The sequence below is a fragment of the Canis lupus genome, chromosome 22, assembly GCF_048164855.1.
Source record: "Canis lupus baileyi chromosome 22, mCanLup2.hap1, whole genome shotgun sequence".
NCBI classification, from domain to species: Eukaryota; Metazoa; Chordata; class Mammalia; order Carnivora; family Canidae; genus Canis; species Canis lupus.
Window position 1 is genome coordinate 36,775,424 of NC_132859.1, and position 23,125 is coordinate 36,798,548.

At 33.6% G+C, this 23,125-nt stretch overlaps 1 protein-coding gene across 6 annotated transcripts in view; it reads left to right on the plus strand.

Moving 5' to 3' along the window:
- Nucleotides 1–23,125, plus strand: part of ZCWPW2 (zinc finger CW-type and PWWP domain containing 2) — a 146,584-nt gene that overhangs the window by 67,473 nt on the left and 55,986 nt on the right. For all 6 annotated transcript variants that reach the window (XM_072793090.1, XM_072793088.1, XM_072793092.1 and 3 more), the window contains one exon: nt 12,892–13,006. In XM_072793090.1, the coding sequence (XP_072649191.1) occupies nt 12,892–13,006 (115 nt within the window). The remainder of the gene's footprint in view (nt 1–12,891; nt 13,007–23,125) is intronic.

Sequence of the window (23,125 nt, forward strand, 5' to 3'; positions counted from 1 at the left end):
TTTTGTTTTGTTTTACTCTACTGTTGGTTCCCCAAATTGCTCATTATCACATTCTCCCAAAGAGCTCTTTAAAAATATTACTATTCCTGGGGCAGCCCAGGTGGCTCAGCGGTTTAGTGCCACCTTCAGTCCAGGGTGTGATCCTGGAGACCCGGAATCAAGTCCCACGTTGGGCTTCCTGCATGGAACCTGCTTCTCCCTCTGCCTGTGTCTCTGCCTCTCTGTCTCTCATAAATGAATAAATTTTAAAAATATTACCATTCCTTATTATTTAGGCATAAAAAAGGTAGGGAAATTTTACCATTTTTGACAACATGGATAGATTTTGAAAGCATTATACTACGTGAAACGAGTAGACAGAGAAAGATGAATACCATATGACCTCACTTATATGTGGAATCTAAACAACAACAACAAACTCATAGAAAAAGAGATCAGATTTGTGACTATCAGAGGCAGAGGGTGGAAGAAAGGAATTGGAGGAAGGTGATCAAAAGTTACACACTTCCAGCTATAAGGTAAATTAAATACTAGGGTATAAGGTACAGCATGATGACTATAGCTAACACTGCTGTATGATATATAGGAAAGTTGTTAAGAGAGTAAATACTAAGAGTTCTCATCATAAGGAAAACAATCTTTCTGTTTTTTTCTTCTTTCTTTTTATTGTATCTATATGAAAAGATGGATGTTAGCTGAACCTATTGTGGTAGTCATTTCACAGTATATGCAAAACAAACCAATCATGCCGTATGTATGCCTTAAACTCACACAGTGATGTGATGTGTATTATTTCTCAATAAAACTAAGAGAAAATACACACAATTGTCTGTGTGCATATGTATTTGTGTGGATATATAGAGAGTGTATTGTGTATACACATACACACACACACTCACATGCATATACATTTCTTCCTGAACCTACGTACTTAGGAATGTTCTGTGAAACTATATAGTTCCTCAATCTCAAGAACCACTATATAGCAGATTATGTCACCATAAATACCTGTTTTCTATGTCTACTGGAATTAGTTAAAGAAAATATTCATGAAAATGTGTTTTTTATTGTGTTGTTGGTGTGTGTGTGTGTGTATGTGTGTGTGAAATGAATAAATGTGTTTATGAGTTTGTGGTGCTGAAGAAGCCAGACAAATCTTCAAAAAATTATGATGTTACACTCCCCTGTCCCTTCAAATAGTTTCCTTCTTTAGTGGCAGTTGATTTTCTCCCTTCTATGACAGCTACAGCCCTCTTCTTCTTCCCTTCTTCTCTCAAAATCTGATTTCAGTTCCATCACACTAAATGACTGATATATTGGTTGTATAAAAATTGTTTTCAGAAGGATGTCAGTCTAAATAACAGACCAGCCTAAAATGCCACCTGAGATTTCTTTAAAAAACAACCACCACTACACAAAATGTAGTAGTTGTATATTTCTTCTAATAGGAAAATAGCTTAGATATTCAAATTATTTAGTAAGTATAATAGCTTAGATATTCAAATTATTTAGTAAGTATATGTTAAAATCTAAATTAATAAAAAAGTCATCTGGTAGCCTGTGATTTTTCTGATTTTCCATTGGGACTATTTTAAACTGCTTGTCTTCTTCCTCCACCCTCTATGCCCAGGTTTTGAAGGAATACTCAGTTCTTGTTTTTGTAATTCCTAATATTTCAAGCTAACTAATGGAATCACACTGTAATTGGATGCTCATATTTCCTTATTCATTCTTCCTAATTTCTCCCCTAGTACTCATTGCATTCTCAGTATTATCTCTCAGATATAATCCATAGTCTCTCAGATCCCTGTAAGGGATCAGACTAAACAGAACTAGAACTTTTTTCTTTTTAAAAAGACTTTATTTATTTATTTGAGGGAGAGCAATAGAGAGAGCACAAGCCAGGGTGGGGAGAGAGGGGTGGGGAGAGAGGCAGAGGGAAAAGGAGCTGACTCCCTGCTGAGCAGGGGGCCCAATGTGGGGCTCAATCCCAGGACCCTGGAATCATGACCTGAGCCACAGGCAGATACTTAACCACCTGAGCCACCCAGGTGCCCTAGAACTTTTTTCGAGGGGGCAATTTAGCTAGTTCACACTTTCCAGTAGTGTGGAGAGTGGACATAAGTTATTTTGATCTTAAAATCCTTCTGAGTTAGAGTAAGCAAAATTGCTATTTATGTCCATAGGAAACTTAGAATAAACAGTAAGTTAGTATGATTTTGAAAGCAATATTTGCTTCAGGTGTTCAATAACTGGAATACACTATCTAAATAATCCAGAGTTGACTTAAAGATTATATGAACTGATGCTAAAGATGAGAGATGAGAGGGGAGGAAGTCGAGTGTGTGAGCACATGATGCACATGGGTGTGATGTGGCTATCTTCCAGTGTGCATCAAAGGAATGGGAATGTTCTTACTGTCTAGATTACTGGTTGTTGTTGCAGAAATCCAATTTAAAGAAGACAAGATATCCTTGTGATTAACTTTCTACTGAATTGCTTTAAGTGAAAACAATCTGCCCAACAGAGGAGAAGAGCAATTGCTTTGGTGTGTTAGTAAATAGAACGATGCATCAGGGCAGTGCATGGTTAGAGTCAGCGAGCTACACTACAAGTCTGAATGTATAAATAGCATCAATTAACGTAAATCACCAGGCAGACTACCTTAGAATAGGCAGTAGTGTTGATCCTCAAACATTCAGGAAAGATGCATTCCAAAGGAAATTTTTATATATTTTTAGATTATGAAATTTGTGAATTATATCCTCATGTTTCTGAAGGCATATTATGTAAGAAATAACTTAAAGTAATGGTCACTATTTGAAGTCATTTCAATATATGAAGCTCAGTAAAGCAGGCTAAGTATCTATGATTCTGGCTTTTCAGATCTTTAATATATGCTCAACGCTGCATCTAAAAGATAAATTTTCTAAATTATAAGTACTTATTTTGCAGCTAACTTTAATAATGATGTAACCAAAATCATAATTTTGAACTCTAGATGCTACCGTTGTACATACAGGATTGTAGTGAGGCTCTACCATCCCCCAAAGAGGTCACATTAAAAAGCATTTTATTGAATTACTTTAGTCTTAAAATTAGGTACTATTTTTTATGTAGTATCTAAAGTACTTGAAATTAGACACTTTTTTCTTTTTTTTCTTAAGATTTTATTTATTTACTCATGAGAGAGAGAGAGAGGCAGGCAGAGACACAGGCAGAGGGAGAAGCAGGCTCCATGCAGGGAGCCTGATGTGGGACCTCAATCCCGGGTGTCCAGGATCAGGCCCTGGGCTGAAGACGGCGCTAAGCTGCTGAGCCACCCAGGCTGCCCCTAGACACTTTTTTTCTAAGAAAAAATATACTTACTAATATCATGGAATAAATTAGTGGCCCATGAAGAATTTTACAGATCTGATTTCTGTACAGAAACTGAAGTTTATGTTATCTTAAAGTAATATCACCATATCATAATGCCCAGTAGTAATCATGTTTATAAATTTTTCTTTTACTCTTCTAGGGTTTATTACATAATTCAGGATTAAAATGCAGGAGCTTTCATTTTCATCTCCAGTTTTCTAACTGGATTTAATCAATGCCACATTGAACAAAAAAAAAAATCTAATTAAAATAATAAATATTTAAAAAATAATAATAAAATAAAATAATAAATATTTAGTCAGCTTCTATTATTTGCAACTCTTCTAGGCTTAGATGTGAACAAAACAAAATTCAAATGCCTTTGTGAGACGTAAATTAGGAGGTTAAGACAAATAATAATGAAAGGTAAGGTATGTTCATTGTTAATGAGTGCTATGGGAGAAAATTAAGGGAAAAGGACAGGTAGAGTTAGGAAGTAAGGTGCCAAGGGGAGAGGAGGAAGGACTACCACCTGCTTATCAATGCTGATATTCAAAGTCCCTTAGCTAGGGAATTCTTGCCCACAGCCAACCAAACACCAGTTCTATCGATAGTATTTCGTGTTTTGATTGTATTTTCCCCTTTCATGTATTCCAAAAAGTAGTCAGGCCCCTGTGTTCCCATGTGCCGGGGAGTTTTCTGTTGTGGAGGTCAAAAGCAGAGCTTGCCTGTCTTCCTGACCTGAATTCCTTGAAGATGAGAAAAGGGTGGACTGAAAACAGAGAAGTCAGTGCCTCTGAGATGGACAGGCAGGAGCAGCTGAGCTGGGAAGAGATCCTTTCAGATTTGGAAGAGGACAAGTCTGTCAGTGCCCTGAGAAGTGTCAGTACCTCAAAAAATAGCATCATGGCCCACCCAGAGACGTTGAACCCATGCCATCAAGGTTCCCAACTTCCAAAAAATTATTTTGTCTCGTGTGGCCAAGAAGCTTTAGATTGCCTGACTGCAAAGGACTGGAACAAAGATGTTGCTATTCATGTAACCACTATGGGTTGTAGAGTAATGATCTGTCTTCACTTTTCAGGCATCATAAATTTCTTTCCAATTTATATGAACCTAGGGAAAGTAAGGGGTGGCCCCAATGACTGAGATCAAATTTCTTATCCTTGTTGGATGCAGGCTGTTACACTGTATTTTATTTAGCAAAAATCAGTAATGCTTACAAGTTTGAGGCATAAGATTTATCCTGCTACAACATCAGATCATTACATCTTGATTAACTCTGAGGTGGAAAAGCAATCTTAAAATACAAAGTAACAAAAGAAGAATTTCTGCTGGGTTACAAATTTCATTCCTCTGGCCTTACTGGGTAGACAAACACATATATATTATTTTTGTTGACTTTGCCACTCCATATTAGTATGTGATGACAGCACAAACTTTATTCAATAAAATGGGACGTTCAATTTTTCCCTCAAATCCTGGGAAATGTAAAAATAATATTAAGTCCTTTCAGTCAGCCACTAATACTCATGAGCAAGATCATACAGGACAGTCATTTACGAACTTCTCAATTTTGGACACAGCTAGGAATCTTCTCAGACACAGGGTACTACTATCTTCCCTGTCTAGCCATGTGTTAGTAGTCTCAGACTTCATCTTTACTCCAAATATTTACATGTTTATTCATCTAGCAAGAATACATCTATCAAGAATCATCTTATTTACATTCATAAATTCACACAAATTTTTAGACTCTGTGTCATCCTTCTCTTTCTATGATGATTACTTACTTTCCTCCTCCACCCTAAATTTAATAAACTGAGAAAACCCAAATTTCCAGAATATTATAAACATAATTAAGGGCATGATATCCCTTCTTGGGATCATGGTATTTATTGGAATTTGAAGATGTCCGGTCCTTTTTATGACTTCATCTGAAATCTTTGATCTTTCTCCTTGACTTGATAAGCTTATAGCACCTTGAAAGTCTGTTAAAGAGATGCCTTTAAAATTTCCTTCTTAAGTATATTTGAAAATTTGTCTGTGTTTTGTTTTGTTTTCAGGATGCAAGATACTATGAAAGTTCTAGCATTATTACATATACCCAGGTTTTAGTGAAAGACATAGGTCTTCATGACTGCAAAAGATGAAGACAAAAATAATTATTCTCACGTTGCAAAGGATGGGCCAAAACCAACATGGCAGCCTTTAGCCCAATTTATGCAAGGATATAAAATGTTTGGGGTTAAGCATACAAAATTTCTTTGGAGAAAATAATGACATTCTGTGGCATTTTCCCTACACCTCCTCACTCTTCATCTTGGGAAAAGAAAAGATGTTGCTTTTCATCTATAAGGGATTTTTTTGAGAGCTTGATGTGTATACTCTTGCTTGAGCAACACAGCATACTGGTGTCCAGCTTTCCTCCGAGGAATCTACAGAGTGAGAGTATCTGGTTATCAGGTTTGGCAGCAGAGTGAAAAGAGCTAGAGGCACTGAGAATAGCCAGCATTCCCATGGTTTAGAGGAGAAATGATGCAGCCAACATGGGAAAAAGAATCAAGAGTCATTTTAAAAGGGTCCCCACCCAATATGGCTTGCTGCTCCCTTGCAATCTAGGCAGAACAATGCAGTGAAATGGTGATGGGGTGGGGGATTGAAAACAATCAGCTAAAAGAATGACCTCCTCTGTCAGGGGGAGCTGTTCCTAGTTGATAGAAACCATTCTCCAAAAAAAAAAAAAAAACACAAGATTCCCCATAATAAAAAAATACACTGAACACATAAAGCACCAACCCCAAATTGCTGTGGTCATGGTCAAAAACTTTTTTTTTGGAATTTTTTTCCATTCTCCACACCTAATCTCTTCAATCCCAGAGAACCCAGAAGATGTGGGGAGAGAAAGAGAAGCACATAGAGGAAAAGGAGGTCCACTTCAGCCTGAAGTATGCCTCTAGCTGGTGGAGGACAGAAGCTTTAACTTAAAGTGGAGTTTGGAATTTTATCTCTTATGTACGAATTGACATTTTAGTTTTTGAATTTTAGGGGACATTTTATTACCTGAGAGTTACCAGGAAAGTCACAAGAGCTGTGATAGATTTCAGTCAAGGGTTTAGAAACCTCTAATTTCTAGTTTAATAGAGTGATTTTGAATGGCAATTATTTTCTGCTTGAGTTTGGATCCTATTTTTGATACCACTTGGTTTTGAACAATTCTTTGTTAAATCTAAAGTTAATTATCTTACTTGACTTTTGGATGAAATGGTAAATGTAGATATTTTCATGCCTTTGAGAGATAATTTTGTATTTAAAAAAGTTTTTATCTTTTTTTTAAGATTTTTATTTATTTACTCATGAGAGACACGAGAGAGAGAGAGAGAGAGAGAGACAGACAGACAGACACAGGCAGAGGGAGAAGCAGGCTCCTTGTGGGGGCCTGACGGGGGACTCAATCCAGGGTCTCCAGAATCAGGCCTCGGGCTGAAGGTGGCGCTAAACCGCTGAGCCACCCGAGCTGCCCAAAGTTCTTGTATCTTAAGAAAAAAGATAGGAAACTAGTTTTTGCCTTAGTTTAGGCTTAAGACAACATTGTTTCCTTTGCTGAATTTTGTCCAAAATGTAAAACTTCAAGTTCAACATTTATGTCATTAAATACTATGGTATTTTTAAATTGAACTTAATCACAGTATTATTACTATAATTCATTCAAGCATGATGTTCGTTCATCCTTCACGAACGTTGCCCTAATAATTAGTATATGGAATTAATCTGTCTTGTTTGGTGAAATGCTGAGCCTTTATTTCCGTCAATCCAGAAGCTTTTCCTTGGCATATTCCAGTTGAAAGATTATGATAATGTCTTAAACAGCTTAGTTTATGAAGATGATTGCGAATAAACATTTTTTGGTAACTTCTGCAGAAGAATTCTATTTAAATAAGTGTGAATCACTTCAGCATGTCTTGAAAAATACACAGACTCATTCAACTGAAAGTTTTATTTTAATTAGAGAAGACATTGATTGTTCAGGTAGGAAATTGGGTTCTAAAAGTATATAAGATTACTATTATTATGTAGTTGTCTTGGTAGAATTGGCTAATACAGTTAGCCAAAGAAAGAAGCAAAAATACACATACAGGAAAGAAAAAGAGCAAAATTATCCCTATTAGTAGATGATTGTTTACCTGGAAAATCCATGGAGCTCATTTCTAAAAAAAAAAAAATAATAAAAAATAAAAATAAAAATAAAATATACTATAAACAATAAGAAAATTCAGTTACATGGCAGTTATAAATTACTATACACAGGTAATCAGTGTGAAAATATGAAGGGGTAAAAGTTCCCATTTATAATAGCAACAAAACATACATAATACAGGGATAAGCTTAAGAAGCATGTAACAGCTAAATGAATGAAACTTTAAATTTCTACGAAGAGACAGAAAATAAAACCTAGGTAAATAGATATAATCCTCTTCTTGGTTTAGAAAATTTAATATGGAAAGATGTCAATTCTCCCTAAATTAATTTTAAAGCAATCTCAATTTTTTAAAAGGACTTAAGACAAATGCTAAATTGTACAGGAAAATTAAATATAGAAGAAGGAGTTAGGCCTATAAAATAAAATTACAATAAAGCTCAACTAGTTAAAGCGGTTTGGCACTAATAGTGATTTGACAGATAAATAGAACAATGTAATATCCAAAAATAGACTCCAGACTACTTGGAAATATAATTAGTAGTTAAAAGTTATATTCAAATAATTAAAGTAGTATTATTTTTAAAATTCTATGGGTACAAATGGCTAGCTACTTGAGAAAAAAAATAGAAGGTATACAAATAGAAGGTATACCTCATACCTCTAAATTAGTACTAGAAGGATGAAAGATTTAAATGAACATAAATGACAATACAAATATCTAAAAGGTAAACTGTCAACAGGAGATCTTTGTAATACATGTGGCAAAGGATTACTTTTTAATTTATAAAAATTTCTTATAAACCAATAAGAGAAAGACCAATATAATATGAACACAGGACCTGAACAGTCATTCCAGAGAAAAGAGAATAGCTTTTAAAAATGTAAAAAAATAAAAAAAATGTAAAAAAATGATGAATAAGTTCTGGGATCTAATGTACAGCATGATGACTAAAGTTAATAGTACTAGACTATATACTTGCAAAAAAAAAAGTAGATCCTAATTGTTCTCATTACGCACACACAAAAGTTATGTAAATTTATGAGATATTAACTAATCCTATTTTGGTAATAGTTTTATAAGATGTGCATGTATCCAATCATTATGTTGTGCTTTTAAATTTACAGGTATATGTCAATTATATCTCAATAAAGCTGGAAAAATATTAATAATTTCTCCAATTACTAAATTTAAGAAATGAAAATGATAATTAAAAAGAAATACCATATTTCCCATAAGATATTGATAGAGATTTAAGAGTTTGGTAACAAAAGTGTTCTCCAGGAGGTGAGGAAACATACTGTTTATGGCATTGTAAATTGTGACCACCTCATTCAAGAGTCAATTCCCAGTAACTTCCAAATTTTAAAATATACATACTGCAAACCTGGTAATTCAACATCTAGGAATTTATTCTTCAGTACACTTTCACATGGGCAAAATGACACATGGAGAAATTTTTTTATCATAGTATTGTTTCAAATTGCATAGTATTAGAAATAACCTAAATGTTCATTAATAGGGCATTTGTCAAATAAATAAGGCACATATATGGCACATGTGTGGATATACACACGTCTATTTTCTCATTTCTTTGGTTATCTCATCCAATTTCTTGACTTTAACTGCCACGTGTGTGTGGATGATTCCTAAATTCTATGTGTAGTTCTATTCTGTCTCCTGAATTCCCTTACCACACTCCTCCTTGGTATCTCCACTTATATGTCACAACAGACATCTTCTACTCCTACCTGAACTCTTGATCTTCCCCCACAAATCTCACTTCCTTGACATCCTTTTTCTCAGTAGACAGCAAATTTTATCCTTTTCCTAGCTCAATCCAAAAGCATTAAGAGTCATCCTCTCTTTCTCTCACAACCAGTTTTCAGTTGGTCAAGAAATTCCTTTTGCTCTACCTTTAGATTATGTCCAGAATCTTGCCACTTTTCATCACGGTGCCTGCTGCTACTCTGGCCTACAGCACCATCATTTCTTACCTAGATTATTGCAGTAGTCATCATATCTATATGCCCCTGTATAGTCTATTCTGGTCATGAATCAAATCAAATGTTATTCTTGCTTGGAACTGTGAACGGGCTCAGAATAAAAGGCAAATTTCCTGAAACGGCTCGAAAGGATCTCCATGATCTGGCCACTGTTAATTTTGTGACCTCATTCCCTATTGCTCTCCATTTTCATTCAGCCTCAGCCAGCATGACTTCTTTGAAGCTTCTTGAATACGTTTGTATTCTCCTACCTTAGGATCTTTTTTTCTCTGTTTGGGAGTACTCTCTCTTGGGATATCTACATGGCTAACTCCCTGACCTCTTTCAGGTCTTTGCTCAGACGTCACCTTTTTCAATGACAGTTGCCCTATTGACTTAACTTTTCTGTATTACATAGAACTTATAATCTCCTATAATATACTGTAGGCATTACTGATTTGTTATAGATTGTCTATTTCACTGGCTAGAATGAATGTAAGCTTTATCTATTTTCTTCAATGATAGATCCCAAGGGTTTAGAATATATCAAATCAATTAATAAATGAAGCAGTCTTCAAGACAAATTGAAAACCTCAATGTATATATAACTATTCACAACATTCTGTAAAATGAGTTATATTTATATAAATGATACAAATGGTTGTAGATGTATCTCTGAAAGACTATGAAAGAAACTAGTAATAATGGATACCTATGGGAGAAACTATACCAGGGTTGGGTAGGGAGTAACAGTCTACACTTTAGGATATGCACTTATCCCTTGTTAGTTGAAAAACTACAATGCATAGCTGAGTCTAATTCTGGAATTCAAAATTCTTTATAAAGTCTTACTTTTTTTCTTTGAAGATATTTAATTGTTATTACCACTAGATGGCACATACTTACTGATAAATTCTCAAAGAATCTCAAACAGGTTTTTAAGAAAGCATTTTAGTTCCCCAGACTCACCAAAATTTACTTTAACTGTCTACAGTATTGATTTTTCTCAAGAAATTTCCTCAACTTCGCTTGTTTAGTGTCATATCAGCTTCTAGGCTATTTCTTACTAATTTCTTAGCATCATTATAACACTTAAGTTTCAGGAGTATCTTAAATCTGCTGACACTAGCCTAGATACTCTGTTTCCATTTTCTTTTTTTTTTTCTTTTTTTTTTTCTTTTTAATTTTATTTATGATAGTCACACACAGAGAGAGAGAGAGAGAGAGGCAGAGACACAGGCAGAGGGAGAAGCAGGCTCCATGCACCGGGAGCCTGACGTGGGATTCGATCCCGGGTCTCCGGGATCGCGCCCTGGGCCAAAGGCAGGCGCCAAACCGCTGCGCCACCCAGGGATCCCCTGTTTCCATTTTCTAATGTTTATTGAATTGTATCTACCTATCTTTTCATCTCTTTTTCTATGAAATTAATGAAATTTAAATATTCTGTGCACAAAGATTTTTTTAAAAATAGATTTTTGTTTGATTATATTGTTTCACTGCTTTTATATCAAACAAATCCGTGTCCAGAACAACATGCAATTTAACAACCACTTTCTAAATGCTTAAATGATACACTATGAGATTAGGCAAATGGGTACTGTGAAGGATACAAAGATGAAATGTTAACTTGTGCCTGCCTTCAAGGACCTTTCATTTTATGGGTGGGATCAGACATGAATATTAATAACTATGATACAAATCAGCATGTATTAAATTATTAAAGGAAATATTAAATATAGTAGGAACAAATAGTTGATATTAATTTGGGGATTCCAAGAATAGGGTGGAATTTGAAAAGAGCGTTAAATATATAGATAGCTTCATTCTTTGAATAAACTGAATATAGGTGTTATAGAGATTAACATTTCTATGTAAAGAATAAACTATATATCTAAGATAAAGATATGATCATTGTATACAAGTAGTAAATTGAATTATAGAATAAAAATCTGTATTCTTTTTGATGGTAAAGTTTCCATAAATAAAATGGTATGCATTTTATAAACTGTAACATTTAAAAGTATTATAAAAAACTTTTTAGGCAAATTCTGGGCCTGGTTGGCTCAGTCGTTAGAGCATGCAGTTCTTTTTTTTTTTTTTTTTTTTTTTAATTTTTATTATTCATGATAGTCACACACAGAGAGAGAGAGAGAGAGAGAGGCAGAGACATAGGCAGAGGGAGAAGCAGGCTCCATGCACCGGGAGCCTGACGTGGGATTCGATCCCGGGTTTCCAGGATTGCGCCCTGGGCCAGAGGCAGGCGCTAAACCGCTGCGCCACCCAGGGATCCCGAGCATGCAGTTCTTGATCTTGGGGTTATAAGTTCAAGCCCCAGGTTGGGTACAGAGATTACTTAAAAATAAAATATTTAAGAAACTTTTTAGGCAAGTTCTAAAATAACATTGGAAAAATTATTGGGCCAGATAATTTTTGTAATTATTTTTAACATAGAGATTCTTTTACTCTGATTTTCTTTTCAAAATATTTTTTAAGTTAATTTGTATGTAGAAAAATCCTGAATTCAAGTAGAATTATATTTTTTAAGTGTTACTATGCCAGAAAACTGCCATCTATTATTTAATTTAATACTCATGAAACTTATGATATATATACTGTTACCCACATTTTACAGAAAGATATTGGGGCAAAGGCTTAAGGAACTTGTATGAATGTCACCTGTCTGTGATAACACCCAAACTGGATGTGAATAGAATTAATTTTCTTAAAATAAGAAACTTGGCTTTTCATTTTATACCACTTCAATATCATTGCTATTGAAAGAGCATCAAAATTGAACACCAAGGGCAGCCCTGGTGGCGCAGCGGTTTAGCGCTGCCTGCAGCGTGGGATGTGATCCTGGAGAGCCAGGATCGAGTCCCACGTCGGGTTCCCTGCATGGAGCCTGCTTCAGAGGGCTGCCTGTGTCTCTGCCTCTCTCTCTCTCTGTCTCTATGAATAAATAAATAAAAATTTTTAAAAAATTGAACACACACACACAAAAAAAAGAAAGAGCATCAAATTATTCGACTAACATGTATTAATACTGACTACTTTGTCACATTGGTTGTTCTTTTGTAACTTTTTAAATGTAAGATGAATCATATTAAAATATTATCTTAGTGAATCAAGAATCTATCCTTTTGACTTTTAATGTACAAAATTCCCACAACTTTGGTATGCTCTAAAATAATAAAATAATAATCATATACCAAAGTCTAAGTAATATATGGTATAATCAATCATACATTAAATCAGATTAATTCCAGCTCAATGGCTAAATCAAGTAGATATTAAAACAAAACTATATATTCAGAAATGAGTCTTATTTCTTTTCTGTGTTTCTTTAGCCAGAAAAATGTAAGAAAAAAAGGAAATGGTATAAAAGTGCACTACAAGAAGCCCACGTCCTCTATGGATATTCTCATGAGCAAAGACTGGAAATGTGCTGCCTATCTGAACAGGGTATGTGAGATTTTTTGTTCTTTACCACCCCAAAATGAGGATTTATTCAGATGTATCCCTCCCAAAATATATTTGCACATTTAAATAAATCTCTTCATAGGGATGTGATATATCTTTATCCATTGAAAAAGAAACTTTGTATGGATTAATAGTATGTATTTTGCCCTCTGAAACTATTTTCAGTGACTAAACATACATTCTATTTATTTTTTTCATACATTCTATTTAAATGCAGGGATTTTAATTAGCACTTCTATCATCTTTAAGACTACGTAAATTCTCTTCTGTATTTCAAAGTATTTCTGTATTTCAAAGTATATGTTTAAAGCTGTGGCTTTAAAATATATTTCTGAGGTGAAACTTTCACTTACATATGCTGCATTATTTCAGAACAAAGTATTTTTCAAAATGTTTTTTTTTTAAAGAAATTCAGGGCTGAGATAAAAACAACCTTCAACTTTTAGTGAGGTGAAAAAATATGGGAAGATTTCAGGTCATTTTCAAAGAAAGTTCTCTTGAATCATAAATATTATGGTTTGTATATAGCTTTTTAAACAAATTCATCAGAAGGATTATAGTAGGTAGGACACATTTTTAACTGAACATGATTGTCACATAAAAATAATGATTTTCAATAAACTTAATTTGCTTGCTTAATGATAATAATAACTATTATCTTAAGTTCTAAAACTGATTATAGAAGGATCTGGCCTTTAGTACTGCCTGAATTTTAGAGTAAGAGTTTCTTCTTGGACTTTAATATATATTTCTTTAAAACTTGGATGTGAAAACATTTTATTTGAGAAAAATTCAAATATTAACCTAACTACTTAAGTTTAGATTTTAAGTTTTATTTTTTTAAATTTTTTTAAATTTTTTAAATTTATGATAGTCACAGAGAGAGAGAGAGAGAGAGAGAGAGAGAGGCAGAGACATAGGCAGAGGGAGAAGCAGACTCCATGCACCGGGAGCCTGACATGGGATTCGATTCCGGGTCTCCAGGATCATGCCCTGTGCCAAAGGCAAGCGCTAAACCGCTGCACCACCCAGGGATCCCCTAAGTTTAGATTTTAAAGGAAATAAGTTGATTTAAAAAGAGGAAAAAAGAATGAAAAGCACATTACTCTGGTTACTATGAGACTGGGAAAAGAAACATTTATTACTATGAATGTGATTTTATTTCTGAAAATATAATGTCTCTGTAGCGGTAAAGGTTGCACTTCCTGTATTGTCACAAATAGAATTTTATTCTTTTCATGGACTATATATTTTTCTTGTGTAACCAAAATAAACTTTGAAATATTTAGTTTTTTTATTTTTTCAATATTAATATTTTGAAGTAACATAGTTATTTTTTTAAAGTTATAGTATAGTCATTTCACATCAGCAGTAGAAATACTCTTTCAATAAGTATGGAACTGTGTCTTTGTTGTTATTGTATGTGCTGGTATACTTATGTCTGGGTCCTTTGGCATTCTTGCTTGTCCAGAGACCATAGAGAGAGGTTATTTCTCATTGATTTTGCAGCAGACCATTTTCTTGCTGAAAGTCTGATGATTTTTGCATGCAGAATTTGACGTAATTCAGTCTGATTATAATAAGTGCTATTCCTAAAGATTTTGATTTTGTCCCTGAAGGAGCCAGAATGGAGGGTCACAAAGAGACTTCCAGGAATTTAGTCTTTGCCATAATAGGCTCACTCACTTCACACTCATTCTTTACTATCTCCAAAATAGACAACGTAGTCCTTGCGTTTCCAGGGTGAATTCTAATATGTATCAGCTTATTACTGTGTTCAAAAGTAATTTTGAGAGGTAATTAGCCATTATTCAGATATTTTACAAAAAATGAATAGCTTACAGGCAAACAACTTACTTCATTCCAGCAATTATGAGGGTTTCTTTACTCCAAAATTTCTTCTTCCAACCTAGAAAAAACAACTAGTAATTTCTTGGCCTATATTCTATCTACCCTGCAGAAATTGGCACACTATTACATTTGATGCAACTCTTTCACTGTTAAAATTTGTAATTATATGTTAAAAATATAGACCCATTTCATATGATAAAGGTATAGTTTTATAAGAAACCGCCAGACTGTCTTCCAAAGTAACTGCATCATTTTTACATTTCCACCAAAAATGAATGACAGTTTCTATTACTCCACATACTTGCCAGCATTTGGTGTAGTTAATGTTCTAGATTTTGGCCTTTCTAATAAGTCTGTAGTGGTACCTCATTGATGTTTTATTTTTATTTTATTTTATTTATTTATTTATTTTTTTGTCATTAATTATTTTTTGTCATTTTGTCATTGATGTTTTATTTTATTTTATTTTATTTATTTATTTATTTTTTTGTCATTGATGTTTAAATTTGCAATTCTCTAACAATATACGATGATGAACATCCTTTCATATGCTAATTTGCCATATATAAATCTTCCTTGGTGAGATATCTGTTCATTGCCTGCTTTTTAATTCAATTGTTCATTTTCTTATTGTTGAGTTTTAAGAATTCTTCACATACTTATAGCAGCATTGTCAACAATAGCCTAACTATGGAAAAAGACCAAATGTCCATCAACTAATGAATAGATAAAGAAGATGTAGTATATATACACAATAGAATATTAGCCATCAAAAAGAATGAAATTTTGCCATTTGCAGTATTGTGGTTAGAGGTAGACTGTGTTATGCTAAGCACAATAAGTCAGAGAAAGACAATACCATATGATCTTGGTCATATGTGGAATTTAAGAAACAAAACAGATGACCATATGGGAGGGGAAAAAAGAGAGAGGGAAGAAAAGAAACCATAAGAGATTCTTAACGATTGAGAACAAATTGAAGGTAGATGGGGGGAGGTGAGTGGGAGATGGGCTAGATCGGTGAAGGGTATTAAGGAAGGCACTTGTGATGAGTACTGGGTGTTTGTTGTATTTAAGTGATGAATCACTGAATTCTACTCCTAAAACCAATATTGCACTGTATGTTAACTAACTAGAATTTACATAAAATCTGAAAAAAAAAAAAAAACCACGAAGAGAAAGAAGAAAAAAAGTTCTTTGTATATTTCAGATAATAGTCCTTTGTCAGATATTTTGTAAATACTTTTTCCCACTCTGGATTATCGTCATTCACTTGACAGCGTTCTTTGCAGAGTGAAAATTTTAATTTTAATGAAGTCTAGCTTATCAATTATTTCTTTTGTGGATCTTGCCTTTGATATCTAAAGTCATCAGCCTACACTAGGTTATCTACATTTTCTCCTATGTTACCCTCTAACAGTTCTTTAGTTTTGCATTTTTCATTTAGATATGTGATTTTGAGTTAATTTTTGTGAAAGGTATAAGGTCTATATCTAGATTCATTTTTTTTTTACATGTAGATATCCAGTTGTTCAACACCATTTGTTGAAAACTGTCTTCAGTGTCTTTGTTCTTTTGTAAAATATCAGTTGACTATTTATTGGGTTTGTTTCTGGAGTCTCTGTTCTATTCCACTGATATTTCAGTTATTCTTTTCCCAATATTACACTGCCTTGATTATTGTAGCTTTAGAGTAAGTCAGGTAGGGTGAAGTCCTCTGACTTTATCCTTCTTTAATATTGTGTTGGCTATTTGCATCTTTGTCTCCTCATAAGAACTTTAGATTGAATTTGTTGATAACTTGTTGGGATTTTCATTGAGATTGCACTGAAACTATAGATCAAGTTGGGAAGAACTGACATTTGACAATATTTGGTCTTTCTGTCCATAAATATGGAATATGCCCAGACTTATTTAAATTCTTTGATTTTGTTCATCAGAGTTTTCCTCATATAATCTTGTCTGTATTTTCTTAAATGTTGCCTAAGTATTTTATTTTGGTGGGCACTAGTGTAAATGGTAATATGCCTTTAATTTCAAATCCTACTTTTTCATTGCTGATAAATACAAAAGTGATTGACTTTCGTGTATTAACCTTGTACCCTACAACCTGCTTTAATTACTTATTCGTTCCATGTGTATTTTTGTATTTTTCTCGACTCTTTTGGATTTTCTACATAGATGATTATATCATCTACTAAGAAAGAGTTTTATTTCTTCTCAATCTATACGTTTTATTTCCTTTTTCTTCCTTATTGCATTAGCTATGAGTTCCACTACAATATTGAAAAGAATGGTGATCTGGGAACTATGGTCTTTGACTTATTCCTAACCTTAGTGGGAAAGCTTTTACTTTCTCACCATTAAGTATGATGTTAGCTGTAGGATTTTTGTAGGTTTTCCTTATCAAATTGAAATTTCCCTCTATTCCTAGTTTGCTTAGAGTTTCATGAATGGATGTTAGATTTTGTCAAGTGCTTTATCTGCATCTATTGATATGATCTTGTGACTTTTCTTTTTTAACCTTTGATGTCATAGATTATATTAATTGATTTTGAATATTAAATCAGACTTGTATACTTCAGGTAAATCTCACTTGTCTGTGGTGTATAATTCTTTTTATATATTGTTGGATTTGACTTGTAATATTTTATTGAGGATTTTTGCATCCATGTTCATGAGATAAATTGGTCTGCAGTTTTCTTGTAATGTCTTTTTTTGGTTTTGTGTGTACTGGCCTCAGTGAATGAATTAGGAAGCTTTCCTTCTGCTTCTATCTTATAGAAGAATTTATAGAGAATTGGTATAATTTGTTCCTTAAATGTTTGGTAGAAATCACCAATAAACCCATCAGGGTTTGGTGCTTTCTGTTTTGGAAGGTTATTATATTTATTCAATTTTATAAAAACTATGGACTTCTTCAGATTGTTTATTCTTTTATTACTTTTGGCAGACTGTGTCTTTTAAGAAATTGGTCCGTTTCATTTAGGATGTCAGATTTTTGGGCATGGTTATTCACAGCATTTCTTTATTATCCTTTTAATATCTTGGGATCTGTAATGATGCCCTCTCTTTCATTTTTGATATTAGTGATTTGTTTTTTCTCTTTTTTACCATAGTTAGACTGGCTAGAGTCTTTTTGATTTTACTGATCTTTTTAAAGACACAGTTTTTGGTTTTATTTCCTCTATTGATTTCCTGGTTTTTATTTCGTTGATTTCTGCTCTAATTTTTATTTCTTGTGTTTACTTCAGATTTAACTTGATTTTCTTTTTCTAAAAGTTTCCTAAGGTTGAAGCTTAGCTTATTGATTTTAGGTCTTTGTTCTTTTATAATATTTGCATTTTAATGGTGTAAATTCCCCTCTGCATACTGCTTTCACTGTGTCTTAACAAATTTTGATAAACTGTATTTTCATTTTAATTTAATTCAAAATATTTTAAAATTTCGCTTAAGATTTCTTTTTTGACCTATATGTTATTTAGGAATCTATTGTCAGGAGGTCAATAGTAGTCTAACACTACATCACAGTTCCTGTGCCATTCACCTCACTTCATCTTACCATGTGGTCACTTTATCTCACATCTTAACAAGAAGGATGAATACAATACAATATTTTGAGAGAGTAAGGAACCACATTCACATAACTTTTGTAACAGTATATTGTTATAAGTGTTTTTATTAGCTATTGTTGTTAATCTCTTACTCTGCCTAATTTATAAATTAAACTTTATCTTAGCTATGTATACATAGGAAAAAACAGTACATATAGGGTTTATTATTGTCCATGGTTTCAGGCATCCACTGCAGGTCTTGGAACATATCCCCCATAGATAAAGAGGAACTACTACATGTCATTACTGATTTTCTACTGGCTGGACCCATTCATTTCTGCTGAAGTCTCCAATTATAATAGTGGGTTCATCTTTTTCTCCTTGCTTTCTATCAATTTTTGTGGTATATGCCTTGGCACTGTGTTGTTAGACACATTCATATTAATAATCATTATGTCTTCTTGGAGTAATGATGGCTTTATTGTTAGGTAATGCTCCTCTTTATCCCTGATAATTTTCCTTGCTCTGAAGCCTACTCTGTCTGAAATTAATATAGCCACTCCTATTAAAATAGCTTTCTTTTGATTAGTGTTAACATGGTATGTCATATCCTTCTATATATTTTTACTTTTAATCTTTATGTGTCTTTTTATTTAATTTGAGGGATTTTTTTGTTGTTGACAGCATATAATTGCTCCACTCTGATAGTCTTTGTTTTTAATTGGTATATTTAGACCATCGAAATTTAAAGTGGTTATTGATAGAGTTAGATTAATAGCTACCATATGTGTTACTGTTTTCTATTTGTTTTCCTTTATCTTTGTTCCTTTTTCTTTCACTCTTATCCTGCCTTTCATGTTTGTGTTTGTTTATTTGTTTGTTTGTTTAGAGAGGGAGAGAGAGACAGGGATGGAGAGGCAGAGGGAGAGGGAGAGAGAAATCTTAAGCAGGCTTCATGTTGAGCATGGAGCCTGATCTCACAGCCCTGAGATCATGATGTGAGCCAAAATCAAGTCTGACACAACCACCTGAGCCACCCAGGCGCCTCACCTTTTGTGGGTTTTTTCCTCCACCTTTTTGGTTTTGATTGAGCATTTTATATAATTTTATTTCTTCTCCTTTCTTAGCATATCAATCATCCTTTCTTCTTAACGCTTTTTAGGGGAAAAAAAAGTCTTAGGAAAATGGTTTTCCTAAATTGAATATATTGTTGCTATTATTATTTTGAACAATTTGTTTTCACTTAGATAAGGAATAAGAAAATTTAAAGTTTACATTTTACCTTCACTCAGTCATTCTCTGATGCTCTTCCTTTCTTTATGTTGATCCAAGTTTCTGTTCTACATCATTTTCCTTCTCTCTTTTAACATTTCTTGCAAGGTAAGTCTACTGGTAACAAATTCTCTCGATTTCTCAAATTCTCTCAAGTATATATCCTTTTATTTTTAAAGGATAATTTCATAGGGTGCAGAATTCTAATTTGATGCTTTTCTTTCCTCTCAACAGTAATTCTTTCACTTCATTCTCCTCTTGCTTGCATGGTTTCTGAAAGAAATTGAATGAAATTCTTGTCTTTGCTCCTTTATTTATAAGGCATCCCCTACCTCCAGGCTTTGTTCAACATTTTTTTTCTTTGTCATTGATTTTCTATCTTTAGTATTTATCCTACATATTGTTCCCTGAGCTTTTAGGATCTTGATTTGGTGTCTTATATTTATTTGGGGGAAATTCCCAGTTATTATTGCTTTAGATATTTCTTCTGTTCATTTCCCTATTTCTTTTCCTTCTTGTATTCCCATTTATACATGTATTATACTTTTGTGGTTTTTCCCATAGATATTGAATATTCTGTTCTTTTTTTCCAATCTTTTTCTCTTTGTTTTTCAGTTTTAGAAATTTCTATTAATATATCCTCAGGCATACAGATTGTTTCCTCAGCTGTGTCTGATCTTCTGATGAAACCAACAAAGGTATTCTTCATTCTGTTACAGCATTTTTAATCACCAGCATTTCTTTTTTATTATTTCTTAGAATTTCCATCTCTTTGCTTACTGTACCCATTTGTTGTTGAATGTTGCCTACTTTTAACTCTAGAGCCTTAGTATATTAAGCATTGTTAAGTTCACAGTATGATGATTCCAACATCTCTGACATATATGGGTCTTTTTGATGCTTGCTCTTTCACTTAAGATTGTTTTTTGCCTTTTAGTATGCCTTGTAATTTTTTGTGGAAAGGCAAACATGATGTATCATGTAAAAGAAACTGGTAAATAGGCCTTTAGTAGTGTAATGGTAAGTGATGTGCGGCTATAGTTCTTTGATTAGGTCTCAGTCCTGGGCTTTGAACTGCACAGGTGCTTCTTTTTTTTCACCCCATTACATGGTACAGGATGGCTAAAGGGGAGCTGGAGTTGGATATTTCCCTTCCCCCACATGAAAGATTACATACAGCAGGCTAGATTTGAGTGTATCTCCCCACCACCACCACCACCAATTGGTAAGGCTCTGAAAAAATCCACAACTAGTTAGGTTCTGGTAAAATATTCTTTTGAGGGCAAACTGCTAAGAACTGAATATGCCCTGGCATATTTCCAAATGGTTACTTCCCTCTCACCCCCACTGAGGAAGCAGAAAGATATTTTTCTCCAGTCTTCACTGTGAGAACCTGATAGAGCTCCTCTAGGTACACTCACAAAAGTGTGCTTCCCTCCTGCATGACTGGGTCCCCCTAGAATTTTTGTCTCTCAGCTGTTTGCATTGAGGCTGCAGCAATACATCAATTACAGTTCATGTGTTCCTACCCCAGCACTACTTCCTGTGGAGGTTTCTGCTCCATTAAGTTGTGATTCTTTGTATTCACCTGTCTCTCCAAATTTGGGGGCAGTGGTTTGCCCTGTGACCTCACTTCTCTAAGGGATCTAAGAAGAATTATTGATTTTCTATTTGTTCAGCTTTTTACTTGTTGTGAGGGTGAAGTGTGACTTCTAAGCTCTTTACATGCCAGATAGGAAACTAGACTATCCTATACCTTTTTAAGAAAATGCTTTCTTTCAGGTGTCATCTTTAAAGAAGCATAGACTGACAAGTTTTCTGAGGCAAGCTTTAAAAAATATATTTAAAAAAAAAGAAGCCATTGATTTATGTTAATATTTGAATTCCTCTCTAATATTTTTGTAAATAAAACAATTTTAACATCTGTTATGAGTCATGAGGCATAATCACCTCTACTGACTTGGAACATTTTCATTTTCTACCTGCAGCTCCTCTTTTGCCCTTTAAAACTATGATGTGAATATAGCCCAGAAGAGGAGTAAAGGCCCTTTTAATTATCCAAATCTACATTTCCTGTTAACTGCTTTTCACTCTGTGTGAGGGTCCCTACATGCAGAGATTTCTGAAGGGAGGAAATTAAACCTTTCTCAAGGGAAAATTCAGCTCTTAGAAAGTGTTTAATGTTGCTGATGTTGAACATGGACTTACTGTTATTAATAGGAAAATTGCTAATGATTGTAATGTTTCTCAGCATTACATCAGACTTTCCCTTTGGCATATCCCTTTGAAAATCAGAATGGTTGTTGATGCTCCCCCAAAACACTTCTGTGTTGCACGGGGAGATGATTGTACAGCTTTTCAACATAAAAAGTTCCTTAAACAGCAGTTTATATATTTCTGTTCCCAATTGTCTTCCTACTGGAAATTTTACATAAGAATGACATATATCCTGAGGAGAAACATAACAAATTTGTATCCTTTTTTTCATTAACTCTCAGTATATGATCAGGGTCCATCGGATCCAGTTTTAGTTTTCAAGTTACTTTTTTGTGTAGTTTTAAACTACATGTACAGATTGATATTTCATCATGATTTTATTATTAGTGGTCTTCAAAAGAAAAAGGAGAAAAAAATTTTAGTTACAACAGAATTTATCCGTGTCTTATAATTATCATCAGGACCCTTTTATAAATTTGAAATAAACTATGGAATTTCAATAATCTTTGGTTTTTTTATCATTACTCATCAATTTATTTCCAATGATGTTGAAAAGAAACTACTTAAATGGGAGAATGATAGAACCACTTAACAAGATGATAGAGTAGTAAAATCATCACTAAACTGTTTTTCCTAGTATTCCAAGGGTTAGATGTCTGTCTGTCTCTCTCTCTCTCTCTGTCATACACACAAACACATAGATACCCCGAATCTCTTTATTAACTAAAATGGAAGAGAACATTGTTGATAATCTTTTATCTATCAGACATTGTTTTAGAAATTTTATTTATGTAAATTCTATTATTTTAATCTCAGATATACCAATAAGGTTATAATTCTTAATCCTGGTTTATTAATAAAGAAACAAAAGGCCTGAGAATATACAGTGTTCTATATCTTATACTCTCTAGTATAGTAATTTATAGTAATGTACACATTCTATGTATTTTAACTAATAAATTATATTAATTTGTTCAAGTAAAATGTATATTCAGATCCATGTAAGATTTTTAATAAAATACATGTACATTTGTTAAGTATAAAAAAATATTGAACACCTTCTGCATATAAGCATGGTCCCTGACTTTACAGCACATTCTAGTCTTCTAGTCTTGTAGAGTGCTTAGACATATATAGAAGTAACCATAATACAAGGAAGAAGGTTCTGTGTCCTAGGAGGACTGTGGTTTTGCAACAGAGGTGGTTA